Below are 16,111 nucleotides of genomic sequence, written 5' to 3' on the forward strand. Positions count from 1 at the left end.
TTGGTATTTATAATATAATATAATATAGATCAATTATTACATCTATCTATATTTATGTGGTGTTGTTAATATAAATGTGATTGTCGAAAAACACCAAAACACCTTTCAACACTAACTTTAAAGCTTAATTATCTATTGAAATTAAAAAAAAAATTTTTTTTTTAAATCAAGTATTTTATTTAAATACTATTAATATAAATAAAAAAAAGAATGGCTAGAAAAAGAAAGAAATAAATAATTAAGTGTTCACCTGGCGTAAATTAGATCTTTCGTTTGGATTCCAGTATATATAGTTATTTTTCCGGGGTTTTTATTAATTTGAAAGGCCCTTCCTCAAAGATTTCCAAGGTATTTTTGAATTTGGGCATGAAATTATAGGCTGGAGTATTTGTTTTTTTAATGGCATGGGCCAGAGCAAAATTATTTGATTTAGCTGAGAAATCAATACAAGTACAGTTTAGAAAAGGCAGTTAGACTAAGGTATTAAGGTAATGCCATCTGGTCTTTTTTTTAGCTATTATTATGGAGACCTACTGCCTCGGGAGTAGATGGTAATTTAGCCTTTTTGAAACCTTGTCATATATTAAAGTTGTTTGCTTCGTGGCAGGGTTGAGAATATTTTCATTTTATTAGGTGGTTGCCCTTATTGTCGATATTTTACCACAGTAAATGCAATTAGATGTTGTAGCTGGATTACCGCTTAGACGTATTGCTATAGAGATTCTATGTTGTTCTGTCGAAGAGCTGAATATTGCCTAAGCCATTCATAACCAATTATAGCTTTAAATATTATTGATGAATTGACATCATGGTGACCATTTATAAAGAGGTAATCAACGAAACGGACAATAAGGGGAGTCCACTCCTTTTGTGTATGGAAGGTTGGTTTGATATTAAATGGTGACAGTTTTTGTCCGAGATTATGAGGGCTAGAATTAAGTCGTTATCTGGAATGAGCAGTTGGAGATTGAGGAATTAATAAAAGTAAAGATTAAATAAATGAAGGCTGATATAGAAAGGCACAACGGTAAGCTGATACCAATCTCGCCAAATTATCCGATAAAAATACATGATTATTGAGTTTTAAAGATGAATTTATTATTATAGTTCGAGTATTCAGTGTACTTTGATAGCAAAACTGTTAAAATTATTTAAAATTTGTTATATAAAATGTATTTAATAGTAAATAATGGGTAATAATATTGTTATAATATTATTATAATAAAAACTTGCATGGGATTCTGGAATCTCCGTCCCTTCCTTGTTCCATAATTTTCCCCAGGTTCTGTTCCATGTCCTGATCTACACTCTACTTTTTCTCCAAAAAAGTAACTCTTATTTAAAAAAATTCCTATGTTTCTTTTTACAGCTAATATATTATCTGATTTATATAGTTAAATGCTCAAAGTTGTTCTCCCATAGCTCAATCACCACGGGAACCTAAAACTGCCAATAAAGATTCTTATGACTCACATGGTTTGTCAAAACTTCTTAACCCTAAATAAAACATGATATTTTACATTTTAAATTAAACATTATATTCAGGGCTGCTTCAATGAGTATTTTCATTCTTATCCTATGTTATTAAGTCTTTTAGGGCTCTATGTCCATTTTTTTTAAACTATAAAGTCATGGCCTGGTCCCTTATATTTAGGAAAATATTACAGTACCCAATCATCCATGCATATATTTTTAAAAAAATAATTTATATTTACATTTACATAAGATTACGACGATATTGACCTAACAGTAAACATATTAAATAACTAATAAAAAGACATTATTTGTTTCTTTTTTTTAAGATCAATCCCACATTTTCGATAATGATGACATACCTCTCGTAAATTTGGTAAAGGTAGCTAGAGGGATCACCATCCCCAACAACCACACTGTAAACATCAACACATCGCCATCACATGATATAAATAACTCGTCATCGACAAATAACGTTGTAAAACTTGTCATTCACGATGAAAATAATTCCGGCAACGTGGTTACATATTCTAAATCGGAGCCTTTCGGAATAGCAATAGAAAACCTATTAAACTCGAACCAAATCGATAAAAATATCATTGATGAGGATCAAATCGCGATACACGATTTGAACAAACTGACACTGATAGACGACCAAACCTTAGAACTAAAAACTGATAAATCTGTGGAAGAAGAATTAGACTTGGATAACAATATTGGGTGTATCGAAATGAAAGAGATAGAAGATGAAAAAAAGACTGCTGATACCATCGAAGGCGTAACGATCTTGATGAATGATCAAGTCTATTTTCTTTTAAATAAAATAATTATTAATTAAGGCTGGAGAAAAAACAAATTACACCTTTGATTATTGAATCCATTTTTTGATTTTTAATGCTAAAAATAATTATTTTTGTTGTGTATTCAAAGCAAATATTCAAATTTTTTATTTGTTACCATTCCTGTTACGCGTCCGATATCTTTACATAATTTTTCCCAAGTTCCTTGGTTTAAATTTGTTTAAAATCTTCTGCTCAAATAACTTGATATTTAACATGTTTAAATAATAGGATAATGTTTTCGCTTCTCAACCAACTCTAAATAATCCTACCTGTCAAAATATTACGTCCAATGCAACAAATTTACCCATTGATTACCTGCCATTACCATCACACATCGATTACTTACCATTACCAAACATCAATTCTATTCCCCAAGATGATAATGAAGATGATAAATCAGAGTAATAATAAATTTAATGTAATTTTAGGTTGTCTAAGTAATGGAAGTATTGTAATTATAAGATGCATATTGTTTTTTAAATATGATTTTCTTAAATTTCATATGCATTTTATAAATTACCCGCTAGCAACAGTATTATAAATACTTATCAATACCTCCCAAGCGATAACTCCGTAATCTCATACGCCAGTTCTTCTCAACTCACTTATAAAAAAGACGATAAAACACCAAGTGAAACGACAGAAAAGGTCCCCAATGGTTTAACCATTGTCGAAGAGAATGAAGACACAGATGAACAACCTTACATTACATCCAAGACTTATACCAATGGCAGGTTTCGTATTATATTTTATTTCCATCTCCTTTTTATCCCTATTTTAGACAAAATTTTACATTATACTAATTAATTGCGTTAAAACATTTAAAACATTTATTTTAGCATTAAAATAACAATTTACAAGTGGTTTAATAAAATAATGTTTTGACTTTAAATTATATGTTATATTTTTAAAAAAAATATTATCATTTTATTTTAATATGTATAAAATGAAATAATACTGATACAACAGATTTTGTCGAGTTATTGAAAAGAAATCAAATGGTGAGTCTTGTGCTAGATGTGACCTGGTGTTTTTACTAAATTCACAAAACTTCGAAAAAATTGCCTTACAAAATCAAAAGGTAAAATACATTTAACGTTATATCAAAGACCTTCAGAACGGACCGAATAACGATATAATTTTTAAAATCCTAGCCTGGCCTATTTAAAAAAAAAAATTTCAATTATATCAATTAATCATTTGAAAAATCATACAATGGAACGTTTGATATTAATTTACTGCTGTTTTCAATTTTTCCTCGAAATGATTTGTAAAATTATATTAAAAATTCCGGAGCAGACCGAAAAATAAAACTCAGGATTGGGCGAAAAGTTTTTTTTAATCCCGGGCCTGATCCTAAAATTCGACCTCTGCAAGTCTGCGTTATATTATAATTTTAAAAAATTATTTTTCCCTCCTAATTTTTATATATCATTAAATTTAAAGTTTTTTTTAAAGAAATTGAGAATTGCATATTACTTAAATTTATCTCTAACAATGTGCAACTAATGATGAACCACCAATTAAAATTAAGCTCAATTTCTATTTAAGAAATGAGCGAATGAAACTATAGAACAGATTACTGAATGCATAGTGTTAGTAAAATTTTCATTTCATTACTCTTTTAATAATATTAACCACATTATTACATCAAAATTCTAATTTTTATGAATCCATTTCCAGTCATCATTAAAACATTTTATTTGGGTTTTTTTAAATATAAAGAGACTTGGAGAGCACCCTCCAGGATAATATTTTAAACTAACTTATGCTATGAAATTTTTTTTGATCCATAATTGAAAAAGTGCATTACGTTGGCAGCACTGAAAACCCTCTATTATTAAATTTTTATGAAATTTATTTTTTGATGCATTTATGAGTTTATCAGAAGTATCTTCTCTATCATATACTATAAAAGCTCTTATTTTAGTAAGCAATCGAAACGTGAAATATAATGTTTTTTGTCTCCTCTTGAACAATAGAAAAATACATATGACGGTTTACAATTTAGCCGACGATATACAATTTTTAGTATATTTTTATTTTATTAATAACCCTCTGAGAACGTTGATACAAACCCTAGTTTAAAAAAACTTACTTAATTCCAAGTATTACGGTCTTGATTTTTCATATTCACCCACTAATGCTCTCTCGTTACTTCTATAACGAATGTTCTCAAGGGTTAAAAACATGCAAAAACTGAAATATATAAATGGCTTTTAAAATTTATTAAACAGGCCCGCATTTCTCATAGAGCTTCAAATAGTACGTTAAATATTCACGATCAGGTAACAACAATGCAAAACACTTATAGTATTGTTAAATAGTCGAGTTTTCCAGACTCGTAGTCGAAGTCGCAACAACTCGATTCAAGAGTCTATTAGTCCGACTTATTTTTACGACTTGATTTCTGAACTTGAGAGACGTGAACTTAATCAAGTCGAGACTCGATCGAGTTTTGAACTTGAATCGGCTTGAATTCTGAATTCAAGTCAAATTATTGTTTTTGTTGGCTGCCAAAAAATATTTAATTAAAATTATTTAAACCAATAATAATAAATATCATATTTTAAAAAATTTACAAATATGACCCTCATAGAAATGATCAAAAAGTTATCTCATTACTACATTGGCGTATTTTAATTCCAAAATTTTTAAAAATTTTTTACCTTGAGAAGTCGTCACAGACTAACCTAAACCAACAGAAATTTTTTATCGATTTGCACAAATTTCCCGCATCGTAATAATTTAATTTTAAAAATTACATACATTTGTTTGAAAATATTTTCAAAACTTTGGCCCCGTCCTGAAAAATATTTTGCAAAGATTGCTCGTCCGAGCTGTGAATTATTTTGGCCAACTAATACTTATTGTATTATTAAATAAAATTTTCCTCTTTTTTAATCTTATGAAAAATAAAATATTTACAATATTTCTTCGTAAACTGCATTTTTGGTTTCCGTTCTAAAATCGCCTATAAATTTTAAAGTAGATATGTAATTAATATTGACCTTTATTTATAATGGTTCAGTATATATATATAAATTCATAATGGTTACAGTTCTTAAGAAAAAATTTATATAAATTCGGTTGAGCTAATTTTAAAGGTTTATCGCGGTTATGAGAAAAATTATTAAATTATTTTTATTGAAACAATACTATCGTATATGATTTTAATTATGAATATTATTTATTAAAATTTTTATCATCACTTAAGTTAATATATTGATTAGATGAAATTAATTTATTTTTAATACAAATATATCTATGAATAATATATAAAAAATTTATAAGAATCTTAATCTGTCTACAAATTTATTAAATCCATTTTGACCCTGATCATTAGATTTGGGAAGCTGTAATTTTTTTTTATCGGATTCACGTTCTTTAGAATGATATCTCTCCAAATTAGCTCTCTGGTCACTTTTAAATATGATTATATTATAGGCTTATTCACTGGTGCGGACCATTTAGATTTTTTTCTAAAGGAAAATAAAATAAATTTTTATATATTATCAACATAATAATAAAAGAATATGAAATCAGAGCAAACAAATATTGTAAAATTATGATATTGATATAATATAAATTCACCATCAATTTGTAAAGCCATATTATTCGTTTAAGGCATCTAGGAAATAATATAAAAAAGCAAATTTCAACAACTTTGCAAATACTTGCATTTTAAGGCAATACAAAATGTATTTTTCATAATAAAGGCTATAACAATACAATGCCAAAATTCTATAAATAATATTTAAAATTAAAAATAGATTTGGTCATGTTGAAATTTATATGGGAATAATGGCCTTTCTATCAAACTAATTATGGGTAGGTATTGATATTAATTATTCATGAATTTATCTTAAATAAATGCTACTAAATCAAAATTCTACAAATTGGTTATTTAGATATTTTGCATTAAAATAGGGAAAATAGTTATATGCCTCAAATACTATAAGAAGTAGTTAAAAGGTTATAGCTATTTTTAGTCATAATGAAAAAATTAATACATACTTATTTATGGATATTATACCAATATTTTGATAATTTAAATTATAAAATGGATTGATACCTTGAAACGGCGCGAAAAATGGATTGATACCTTAAAACGGCGCGAATATCGTATAATATATAAGAATACCACAAGAAAAAGAATTTAAACGAAAAATGTGTGAAATTATTTATTGTTTAGCATCATTTATAAAATTTTTTTTACTCTAGCAAACAATAATTATATCGGTTCAGACATTTTTAAAGGTGTATAACTGTTCAGCGATTCACTCTGAGTCCCTGGTTATAATATGTTATATACCCATATAAAAAGAAATATCTTTTGCAAATTTTGTATGAGGCTTAGAAATACTTATATTCTTTTTAAAAAATTGGATATAAAACTAGTTTTCTATACTATAATAATATTAGTTTGGTAATTTTTAATAATATATTAGCCACGAAAAATAATAATTTGATGTGAATCCAAGACTCAAGTTCAGAACTCGAGTCAAGTTGTGGCTTGAATCGTAAAAACTAGTCGACTATTCGACTTAAAACTCGACTTGAATCAAGCCGATGCGATGTGTCGCTTAACACTACATCTATAATATATAAGATACAATTATTAAATATAATATTTATGACATCTATAAAGAAGAATAGTGTTGTAAACAGCTCGATTTGAAACAATTTTTAAAAATGGCTAACTCAATATTTTATCTGGAAAAATATTATGCAAATCTGAAGATTTTGGTCATTGATGGTATAAAGGTTTGGACAAAGCTTAAGCAATATTTAAATATTGAGTTAGCCCTTTGTAAATTTCGGCTCAAATCGAGTCGTTTATCAACACTAAAGGGGAAAATAAATTAAAGTGTTAAATAAAAATATTTGTTCTAATGTAAATAATTTAGATGTTTATAAATTGTATGACGGGTTCTTATCATGGGATTATGAATATTGCGAGTTCTTTTTAAATTGGTTTTTTATAAAAAGATTGTAATAAAATTTTTTACTGTTATTGTTTAATATACTTACAGAATTCGGTTGAGCAAAAATGTTTATCTCAAATAAATCGAAATAATGTTTCTCTATGTCCATGCAGTGCCTGCAATTTTTCAGATCCCGTCAATCATAATTATAACCCTTTGAATTCCCCCGCTCCTTCTCAATTATACGCTCCTCATTTACCATCGCGAACATCACTCTTTGATAGCTCTCGAGGAGTATCGAACAATTTAATTAACAGTAAATTATTATTTTTTAAGTATGAATTTTTATGATTATATTTAAGACTTTTTTTAAAAACTTATTTATAGAAAATAAAATTGTTAAATTATATATTCCATTCCATTCCAAACTAAAAATTTAATAATTACATATAAAACGAAGATGAAGTAAAAAAACAAAAACCATTATAAGTTATTCGATAGATACCTAGTGGTAATACTAAAACTTCTTTCCATTAGTATTTTAGATGTTTTAATTATATCATATAAGAGTTTGGATCCAGATTCTGTAACTATCTTTTAAAATTTATCGGAATCAGAACCCTATTTTGAAATTTTCCGGAACCGTTTTAACAAAAGGGCAAGTAATTTATATATCTATTAGTTTAAATTTTTACGTTTTATTTTTTGATTACTTTAAATGAGTTCAGGACTAGAACCTAGAACCCTTCGATCCGCGTCAAATTCAAAAACCGGGAGGCGAACTTACTTTTTAAAATTTTGGGAACCAGGAACACTTTTTTCAAACTTTTATATATTGTCAAATATATTAAATTCTCTTTTTTACCAGACATTTCTAAATATAATGTCAGACTTTTTTATACTTAGATGAGGCACTTCTTAGTTCAATGCAATTGTTTTAATCGAAAATTTTTACACATTCAGGTTGAGGTCTGCAACGGGCAAGTTTTTAGCCCGCACTCAATCACGGGCATGCTATTAAAATAATTTAAATGTTGGGCGGATGAGCGCACGTCTTAAGAATATTTTTGACGATGGCCGAGCTAATTTTAAATATTTTTCGGGCGAGGAGAGGACTTATGTTTATTTATTTTTTTAAATTTTATTTCATAATATTGCACATTTTATAAGTTAAAAAAAATACGCTATAAATTATATAAAGAATCAAACCAGTCATAAAATAATTTTAAACATTGGACAGGTGGGTGTAGTGTTGTTAAACGGTTCGTTTTGAGCTAATTCTTAAAAACGGCTAACTCATTATTTCATCCAGAAAAATATTACGCAAGCCTGAAGATCTTGCTCATAGAAGGAACAAAGTTTTAGAGATATATTATCGAAATCTCGAGGCTTAGTCAATATTTTTCTGGTTAAAATATTGAGTTAGCCGTTTTAAAAAATCGACTCTAAACAAGCCGTTTAACAACACTAGGTGGGTGGATTAAATAAATGGGCGGGTGGACGATTAAAAAAGAACCAGGGCGGATAGGTGACGGGTTAAAATAATATATCATATGGGCGGGCAGGCGTTCAGCTTGAGACTTATCTCATTGCACACCTCTAACTTGAGCTCCCTGGCCCCAGTTATAATATAAATCAATATTTTAAACTTTTTTTTAGAAAAATAACATTTAAACTTTATTTTTTAGAAAAAATAACATTTTATTTTTTATATGATAGTGCCGCCTCTTAATCGTGCCCCGAATTCTTGCCGTGCTACCCCACTTATGGACAATACTATCCTCAACAACTCTCTCGGTAATATGCCTTTCGAAGCATCTTTCGCTAATCATCCCATGTTTATGACTCCTTTCGTGGCCGCTATGTTAGCCATGGCCAGAGCCCATCATTTGCCGCCTCTCCCTTTTCAGACGCCCAATCACACATCTTCTTCAAATGGTAGCTTTTTTTTGCAAATATTCTTTTTTTAATTAAATCTTTTATAATTTGCGATAAAATAAATAATTATAATTTACAATTTTTCAAAAAAATATTAACTATGACAAAGGCCTATCATCAAAATCAAATTTTCAACAAGACGAAAATAACAGGAGCGAGCCTGGATTCGATCCTCTTTTAGATTTACAATCGCCGTTTATTGACCCACGATGTTACTTTTTACCACCACCAAATTTAGATCCAAATAATATGGCCCATTGGTCCCCTCATCCATATTTCGAGTTTCAATAATAGATACTATGAATTCAACGACAAATCAGCAATAGTTTTTTGCCTGACGCTCTTAAATTTTTTTAAACATTTGTTTATTAATAGTACTTATGGTAACTAAAAAAAATCGATTTCATCCTTACCCTGGGGCCTGAATTAGTATTGTTAAACGGCTCGTTTTGACGGCTAACTTAATACTTCATCCTGACAAATATTACCCAAGCCTGAACATTTTGCTCATAGAAGGAACAAAGATCCAGACATATATTGTCTAAATCTCGAGGATTAGACATATTTATCTGGCTAAAATATTGAGTTAGCCGTTTTTAAAAATCAGCTTAAAACGAGCCGATTAATAACACTAGCCTGAATATAGGCACCTAGTGCAAATTTTTGAAATTTGGAAATCTGGAAGTTTTTGACCTAGCCTATTCATTCATATATCATTTATTCACTTAATAATCGCTCTTTAATTAGTATTTCAATTGACAAAAAAATTTTAAGGACAAATACCTAAAATAAATGATTACTACTTTTTTTTGTCTCTGATTTTTTTATATAAGTAGTTTCTTAGATCAAGATATATGTATCAATTAGAATGGAGATTTTGTAAGTTTCTATGTTATGATTATGTAAAGATATAAAAATAGCTCGATTTCACTCTTACTACAATATTTTATTCTAAATAATTTAAATTTTTTTAGTTAAAATCTTTAAATTTGATATGATGATTCATTACTCATCTGCAGTCAGTTGCATTATTTATCAATTTTTTTCAATTCTCAAATAATGATTCATTAAAAAATAACATAAATATTTTTTAAGTACATCTTAGGCATGGCCATTACCCAGTAGGCCGTATCATCAAGATAAAAATATTAACACAACCAGACCCGTGACTTCTAAAATAATAAGTTTTATTTTCCATTCTACCTTTCTTCCTGATATAATATCTTAATTAAAACAATAATTAAAAAACAAGAAAGATTTTCAAAAACTGGATTTGAACCAAATGTATTAAATCGTAAGATATAAAATTCTTTAATTATTTTTACATCCTAATAGAAAACTGGTTTAAATTAAATCCGTTTCATTCAATTTACTAAAATGTTTCATAATAATTTTCATATTTAATTATAAGAATTATTTTAAAAAAATCATTTGTTAATAATAAATTTAATTTTTAATCCTAAAATAAATTCTTTATTTTATTGATATATTTTTTTTAAATATTCATTGAGTGCCTTATCCATTTTATGGATATTAGCTTGTTTAAACCTTCTCAGTTTTTGATTTATTAGACAAACATTTATTTTAATCGACTATTATTTAACATGTATACTATTTTTAAAACTATAAAAATAAATATTATATCAATTGATAAAAATTCAACTATAAACGATAAAATATAGGGGCCCACTATTTTTTAGCTATTCTTATTTATATATATCAGAGACCAGCAAGCACGGGTACACGGACCGGGTCTAAAATTTTCTTTTTAAAAGATGCCCTATCCGGGCCGTATATTTTAAAACCGAATATTTTAATTACCATTAGCTGTAAAAAATTTAAAAGAAATATATTTTTCTTAGTTACGTTACTATTATTACTTAAATTTTAAAAATATCTTAATGGGTCTGGCCGAAAATCGTTTTATTTTTTTGTCATGGAATTCACTATTTTTTTTCAACATTGAAAAGAGCACTTCAATAATTAAACTCAAATATTTATTATATTTAATAAAATATACGTTAAAATATCTAACACTACTATTTTCCAATAATTTTAAAATATTTTACTATTTAATATTTAAGTTACAATATGGATGGATATTTACCTCATCCCTATTTACCACAACCTCATCTTCCCAACGATATGTTTCCTAATATTAACACTCGCCCTGCGGATGAAAGTTTGCCTTTTTTTAGATGAAACATATTTTCTATCATTTAATAAATGAGAGCTCTTTGTTTCAATTGAGTGTTAATATATATATATATATATATGACTATATTAAAAATATTCGTTTTTGTTTTGAACAATTTTTTTGAATATTCATTTAAAAAGTTAGTTACCTGAATATTAAATAAATAATAATTGTTATTTTTTGAAGGAAATTATTTATTTTAATTCACTGGTAAAAATATATTCAAATTAACAAACAGAAAAACATATACGTGCTCAAAATCGGACTACTCCTGAATTTCCGTCTTTTGTTATTCGATCGGAAAGCGTCATAAAACCCTCCACCCTACCCGCGAAAGGGATCACACCTAATACCAATCAAAAACGAAAATTGGAAAGTTATACTGGATCAACTATATCCTTTCCTCACAACGTTCCTTTTTTGCACCACGAGGAAAAGGGTTGCGTTAAATCAGCCCATAATAAAGCGGTACGCTTTAAGAAAAATTAAAACTGTACAGGGCCGAGAATTTCTTGACCTGTTTTTTTTAAAATATATATAACCTATTTATTTTAAAAATAGATTTATAAATTTAAAAAGGTATATTCTTTTATTTATAGCACAAAAATAATCTCTCGGAGAATTAAACATTAAATACTATACATTAATTATGCTTGTTCTAAGATATACTAAAAAATTAAAATATATTTTTTATTGAATTAAATTTACCGGTAACGAACCTGGTCCAGTATTTTAACAAGATTTAGTATTTGGTACTGGTGCCTGTTATATCTGGGACATCTCCAAAAAATATAGTTAAAATTATTAAAAGACACAGAAGGAATATTTATATACTGCATTTGATTTTAAAATATTTTGCACGTTATAATTATCTTTTCGAAATGTTCTTACGAACGCATCTTTTACTAATCATCAGTTAAAGACTTGTTAAAAATGTGTAACTGTTTTTTACTTATACAGTAACTCTTTTAATAAATATATTACTATTATTAAATTAAGTGCTGAGAAGTAAAGTCTAAATAAGTGAAGGCATTATGCGTTATTTTATAATGTTTGCAATACTAATTAAAACTATATTTATTTATCATATTTCCTAGATCATTTTATCCAAAACGGACAAACCTTTTAACTCCCTATCTATTCACGACCAACCCATTTCTCTATCCAACCGATACCTATCGTCAAGTCAACAACATACGATTAATCCTTCTCATAAAATCACACCAAACCCAGTTTTACCCATTTCACTAACTCAGTCCTCCGCATCTCTAGCCCCTAAACCTCATCGCAAATCTAATCACCCCCCACTAAATCCCTCATCGTACATTGGTAGCCAAAATAGCCATCTATCCAATAATGCCCCTAACGGCCAAATAGGCGGCTTAGATTTTCCCATGTTAGATAACTATATGTTGCCTCCTAATTTTCATCAAGGACAACTGTTATCTCATCCATTTTACGATCCATATGCTATGTATCATCAATTTCAGCCGCCTCAATCATCCATGAGACATTTGAATGACATGATTAGCATGCCACCGCCCATCGATTATTACTTCCATCATACAGGTCCCCCGATTCAAAGCTACAAGCCATAGCATATCAAGATGTAATCGACTTCGTATTATGACTTTGTTTATTCTTAGATTGGCTTTAACCTCACTTCGGCATTGCAAATGCTGTTAGTAAAGAATTGTGAACAATAATTTCCATAGACGGTATTACTTTTCCATTAGAAAAGCTTAGTTAATTTATGAGTTTTAAATAATCATTTATCACAAAAATGGTATAAATTGTAAATAATAATACTGACATTAGCAAAATTAGACACCGACTTTTTCTTTGTCTATAATATTACTATTTTATTTTACCATATTGTAAATGATTATTAGTTAAATATAACACACCACACACGCTGAGGCTATTAATTATATTCTTAATATATTTCGCATTAATTTATATTTAACTGTATTTATGTGATATAATAATTATTTTGTAATATTCATAAAACTATCCCATTTTTTTTAATTACCCTTTATCTTTTCTCGTTTATTTCACAAAAAAAATTGAAGATATTCAGTATAAACAAGGTTTATAGCTTCTTTTTTTTTAAATTCCTGAGCCTCCTTAATATTTGAGCAGAATCAAATCACTTAATGATTTATTTGGTGTAAGGTGTCAATTCTTTTGAGAATTTCATTTATTTTTTTATATTTTGAATTGTAATAAATGTTTCAAAATAAATATAAAAATGCATGATATGTAATAAATAATTTTAATAAAACTTTCTCTTTTTTATCTTTGTTGTTTTGTATATTAAATCGAAATTTCATCGCAGAACCTATAACGATATTATATGTTTTATATTATTATTTCTCAGATAATTTTAAAATTGAGAATGTGCATATGACCCCATTGCGGATTTCATATTATTATTAACAAAAAATATATATTTTATAATAAAATTATGGTGTCATATTAATAAGGAAAATATATTTATTCAAATATAGTAAAGATTCTGGTGTTATCATCAGTCTGAGCCATTATTTTAAAAATTATTTTGGCATTCTACTTCGTAACATTATCCTCAAAATGCATTACGAATGTCATATACTACTCAGGAAAAAAATATTTTTCACTAAAACATTTCCGCAAATGCATTTTCCTGAATATATTACCATGAATATTATACAACCAAACATGCCGAATATATTATCACCAAAACATTGCCGCTAATATAATGTCATGAAAATTACCCCTAATCTATTTCAATCAGGTCAGCAATAAGTATGTGATTATTCTGGGTTATATAAAACAGACCTTATAAGCGGTAATCTCATGATACTATATATTATTATAGATATTAGAAAATATAATCATAAATATGTTTTTATCTTACATTTTTAAAAAGTATCTTAAGAGGAAAATGGCTAGATATTAAAATCTGCGAACCGGAATGTAAAAGCAAATTTCTTCAAGGATCATCTGCTTCAAAATCAACCGGCTTAGCTACGAGGGTTGATGGTTCTAAAATTATTTGCTATCTATTATATTTAGTGAATTAATTAAAATATAGGTCGAGATATTTTAAAATGGTGCACTTCCCCGCTTCAGATATATTCATCGATTCACAATTTTTTTATTTGTATACATTCTAAAACTTCCATAAAAATAATACCTAATTTAAACCAAATATATTTATTTACATGATAAAAATATATTTTAATTTATATAAAAAAATATTAATAATATATTCAAAAATGAAAGTTGCATAACGTCCATTTTAGAACATTTATAAATTAGGTGAATTTATTATGTGATTACTACATTTTCTTTTATAACCGCATTTATTATATCCATTTATTTTGTGAAATCCTAGCATAATTCCAGCGGAATGGAATTCTATAATCTTTAGTTTTATTACAATATTAGTGCAGAATTTTTTAAATTGATTTTTCACATTCCATAGATTCAGTTAGGTTTAAAATTAGGGATAGATGCTATGATGACTAGTAAGAAAGGCCACCTAAGTCACTGACGCGCATCGCCTGGGGTACATGTCTGATCAAATAATATAAAATGTATAAAGAATATGAAGGTTAAGACGTTCTCTTCAAGCGACGTGCATGATGTAGACCTCCATCTTATGAATATTAAGATCAAAACTAGAGATTAAAAATTTTAAAATTGGTTATCTTTAGGATGACTTGATTGGTATCCATGTTGTGCAAAAGTAAGATTGATAAAACATGTATTCAAGAATCGAATGGTAAAGCCAGAAGTCGAATTGAAAATAGTTATAAACCCTATTACAATTATTAAGCAACATGAATAATGTCGGTATTATGCTCGCCCATGATCTAACTTCAACAATAGTAGATTCAAGATAATCTGATAGACTGGTAATAAAACTTTATTGTTCCATCAATATTACACATCTTCTCAATGTATGATCCACAAAGCATCCATGAAAAGGAAGTAAACTTTAGAGATGCCCTAGATCAAGCTCTGATGGAAATTCCCAATTGACATAATGATAATTAGATTTATAATATCCACACCGTAAATTTCAGAGATTGAAAGATATATATATAATTATGGTGTTTTAGAGCCTATATCAATTTAATCCAAACAAAATTGAATAATCCTACAACATCACTATCAGGTGTTCAAAAATTAGCTGATACTTAAAAATTTTATAATTGATGCAGTTCAGCCAATTTCCTTTTTTGATAATCCTTATTTTATTTTTTTTAACATAATATTTAGAATAACTTTCCTACCTTTAAAAGCATTAAATATTATCAATATAATTACATTCATTTGATACTAAGATATCCTACGTACAAGAAGTGAATGGAAAGAATTTTGGATAATTTTCAAGAAATGAAATGGTCTTTAATGTTAGATCTATACAATAGCAGATTGTTGGCTCATGAAAGTGAAATAAGGTGTTTAAATTCTGATCTTTTATTAAATTGATTGGAAAGAGCAAATAAATAGGTATTGATAACGTTGATTAATCTAATACCCAATAATATAGATACATTGGCTAATAAATCGTTTTCAAATCTATAATACTCAAATGAACATTTTGATAACTTTTTAAAAAGTTTAGAAAATTAAATACCACATTGTCCTCAAGTGCCACAATTAAGACGAAACGTATATTTACTGTTCCCCGCTCTATCTAGACTAAGAGATGATAATATAGCTATGATTTTATTATAAAT

General features: G+C 27.6%; 1 protein-coding gene across 2 annotated transcripts in view; it reads left to right on the forward strand.

The window, feature by feature from the left end:
* LOC135923358 (uncharacterized) overlaps positions 1 to 13,550 on the forward strand; it is a 45,297-nt gene extending 31,747 nt beyond the window's left edge. Inside the window, exons 8-19 of one of the 2 annotated variants that reach the window (XM_065458055.1) lie at positions 1,395 to 1,476; positions 1,803 to 2,275; positions 2,544 to 2,716; positions 2,849 to 3,049; positions 3,285 to 3,396; positions 4,553 to 4,603; positions 7,352 to 7,559; positions 8,963 to 9,181; positions 9,291 to 9,462; positions 11,266 to 11,363; positions 11,617 to 11,846; positions 12,476 to 13,550. In XM_065458055.1, coding sequence (XP_065314127.1) covers positions 1,395 to 1,476; positions 1,803 to 2,275; positions 2,544 to 2,716; positions 2,849 to 3,049; positions 3,285 to 3,396; positions 4,553 to 4,603; positions 7,352 to 7,559; positions 8,963 to 9,181; positions 9,291 to 9,462; positions 11,266 to 11,363; positions 11,617 to 11,846; positions 12,476 to 12,976 — 2,520 coding nt within the window. In that variant the 3' untranslated portion in view covers positions 12,977 to 13,550. Of the gene's footprint in view, positions 1 to 1,394; positions 1,477 to 1,802; positions 2,276 to 2,543; positions 2,717 to 2,842; positions 3,050 to 3,284; positions 3,397 to 4,552; positions 4,604 to 7,351; positions 7,560 to 8,962; positions 9,182 to 9,290; positions 9,463 to 11,265; positions 11,364 to 11,616; positions 11,847 to 12,475 lie in introns of both variants that reach the window. The other variant, XM_065458054.1, reaches the window with a different exon arrangement.
* The last annotated feature ends 2,561 nt before the right edge of the window (positions 13,551 to 16,111 follow it).

Source organism: Gordionus sp. m RMFG-2023, chromosome 2, assembly GCF_954871325.1.
Source record: "Gordionus sp. m RMFG-2023 chromosome 2, tfGorSpeb1-WG-v2, whole genome shotgun sequence".
NCBI lineage: Eukaryota > Metazoa > Nematomorpha > Gordioida > Chordodea > Parachordodidae > Gordionus > Gordionus sp. m RMFG-2023.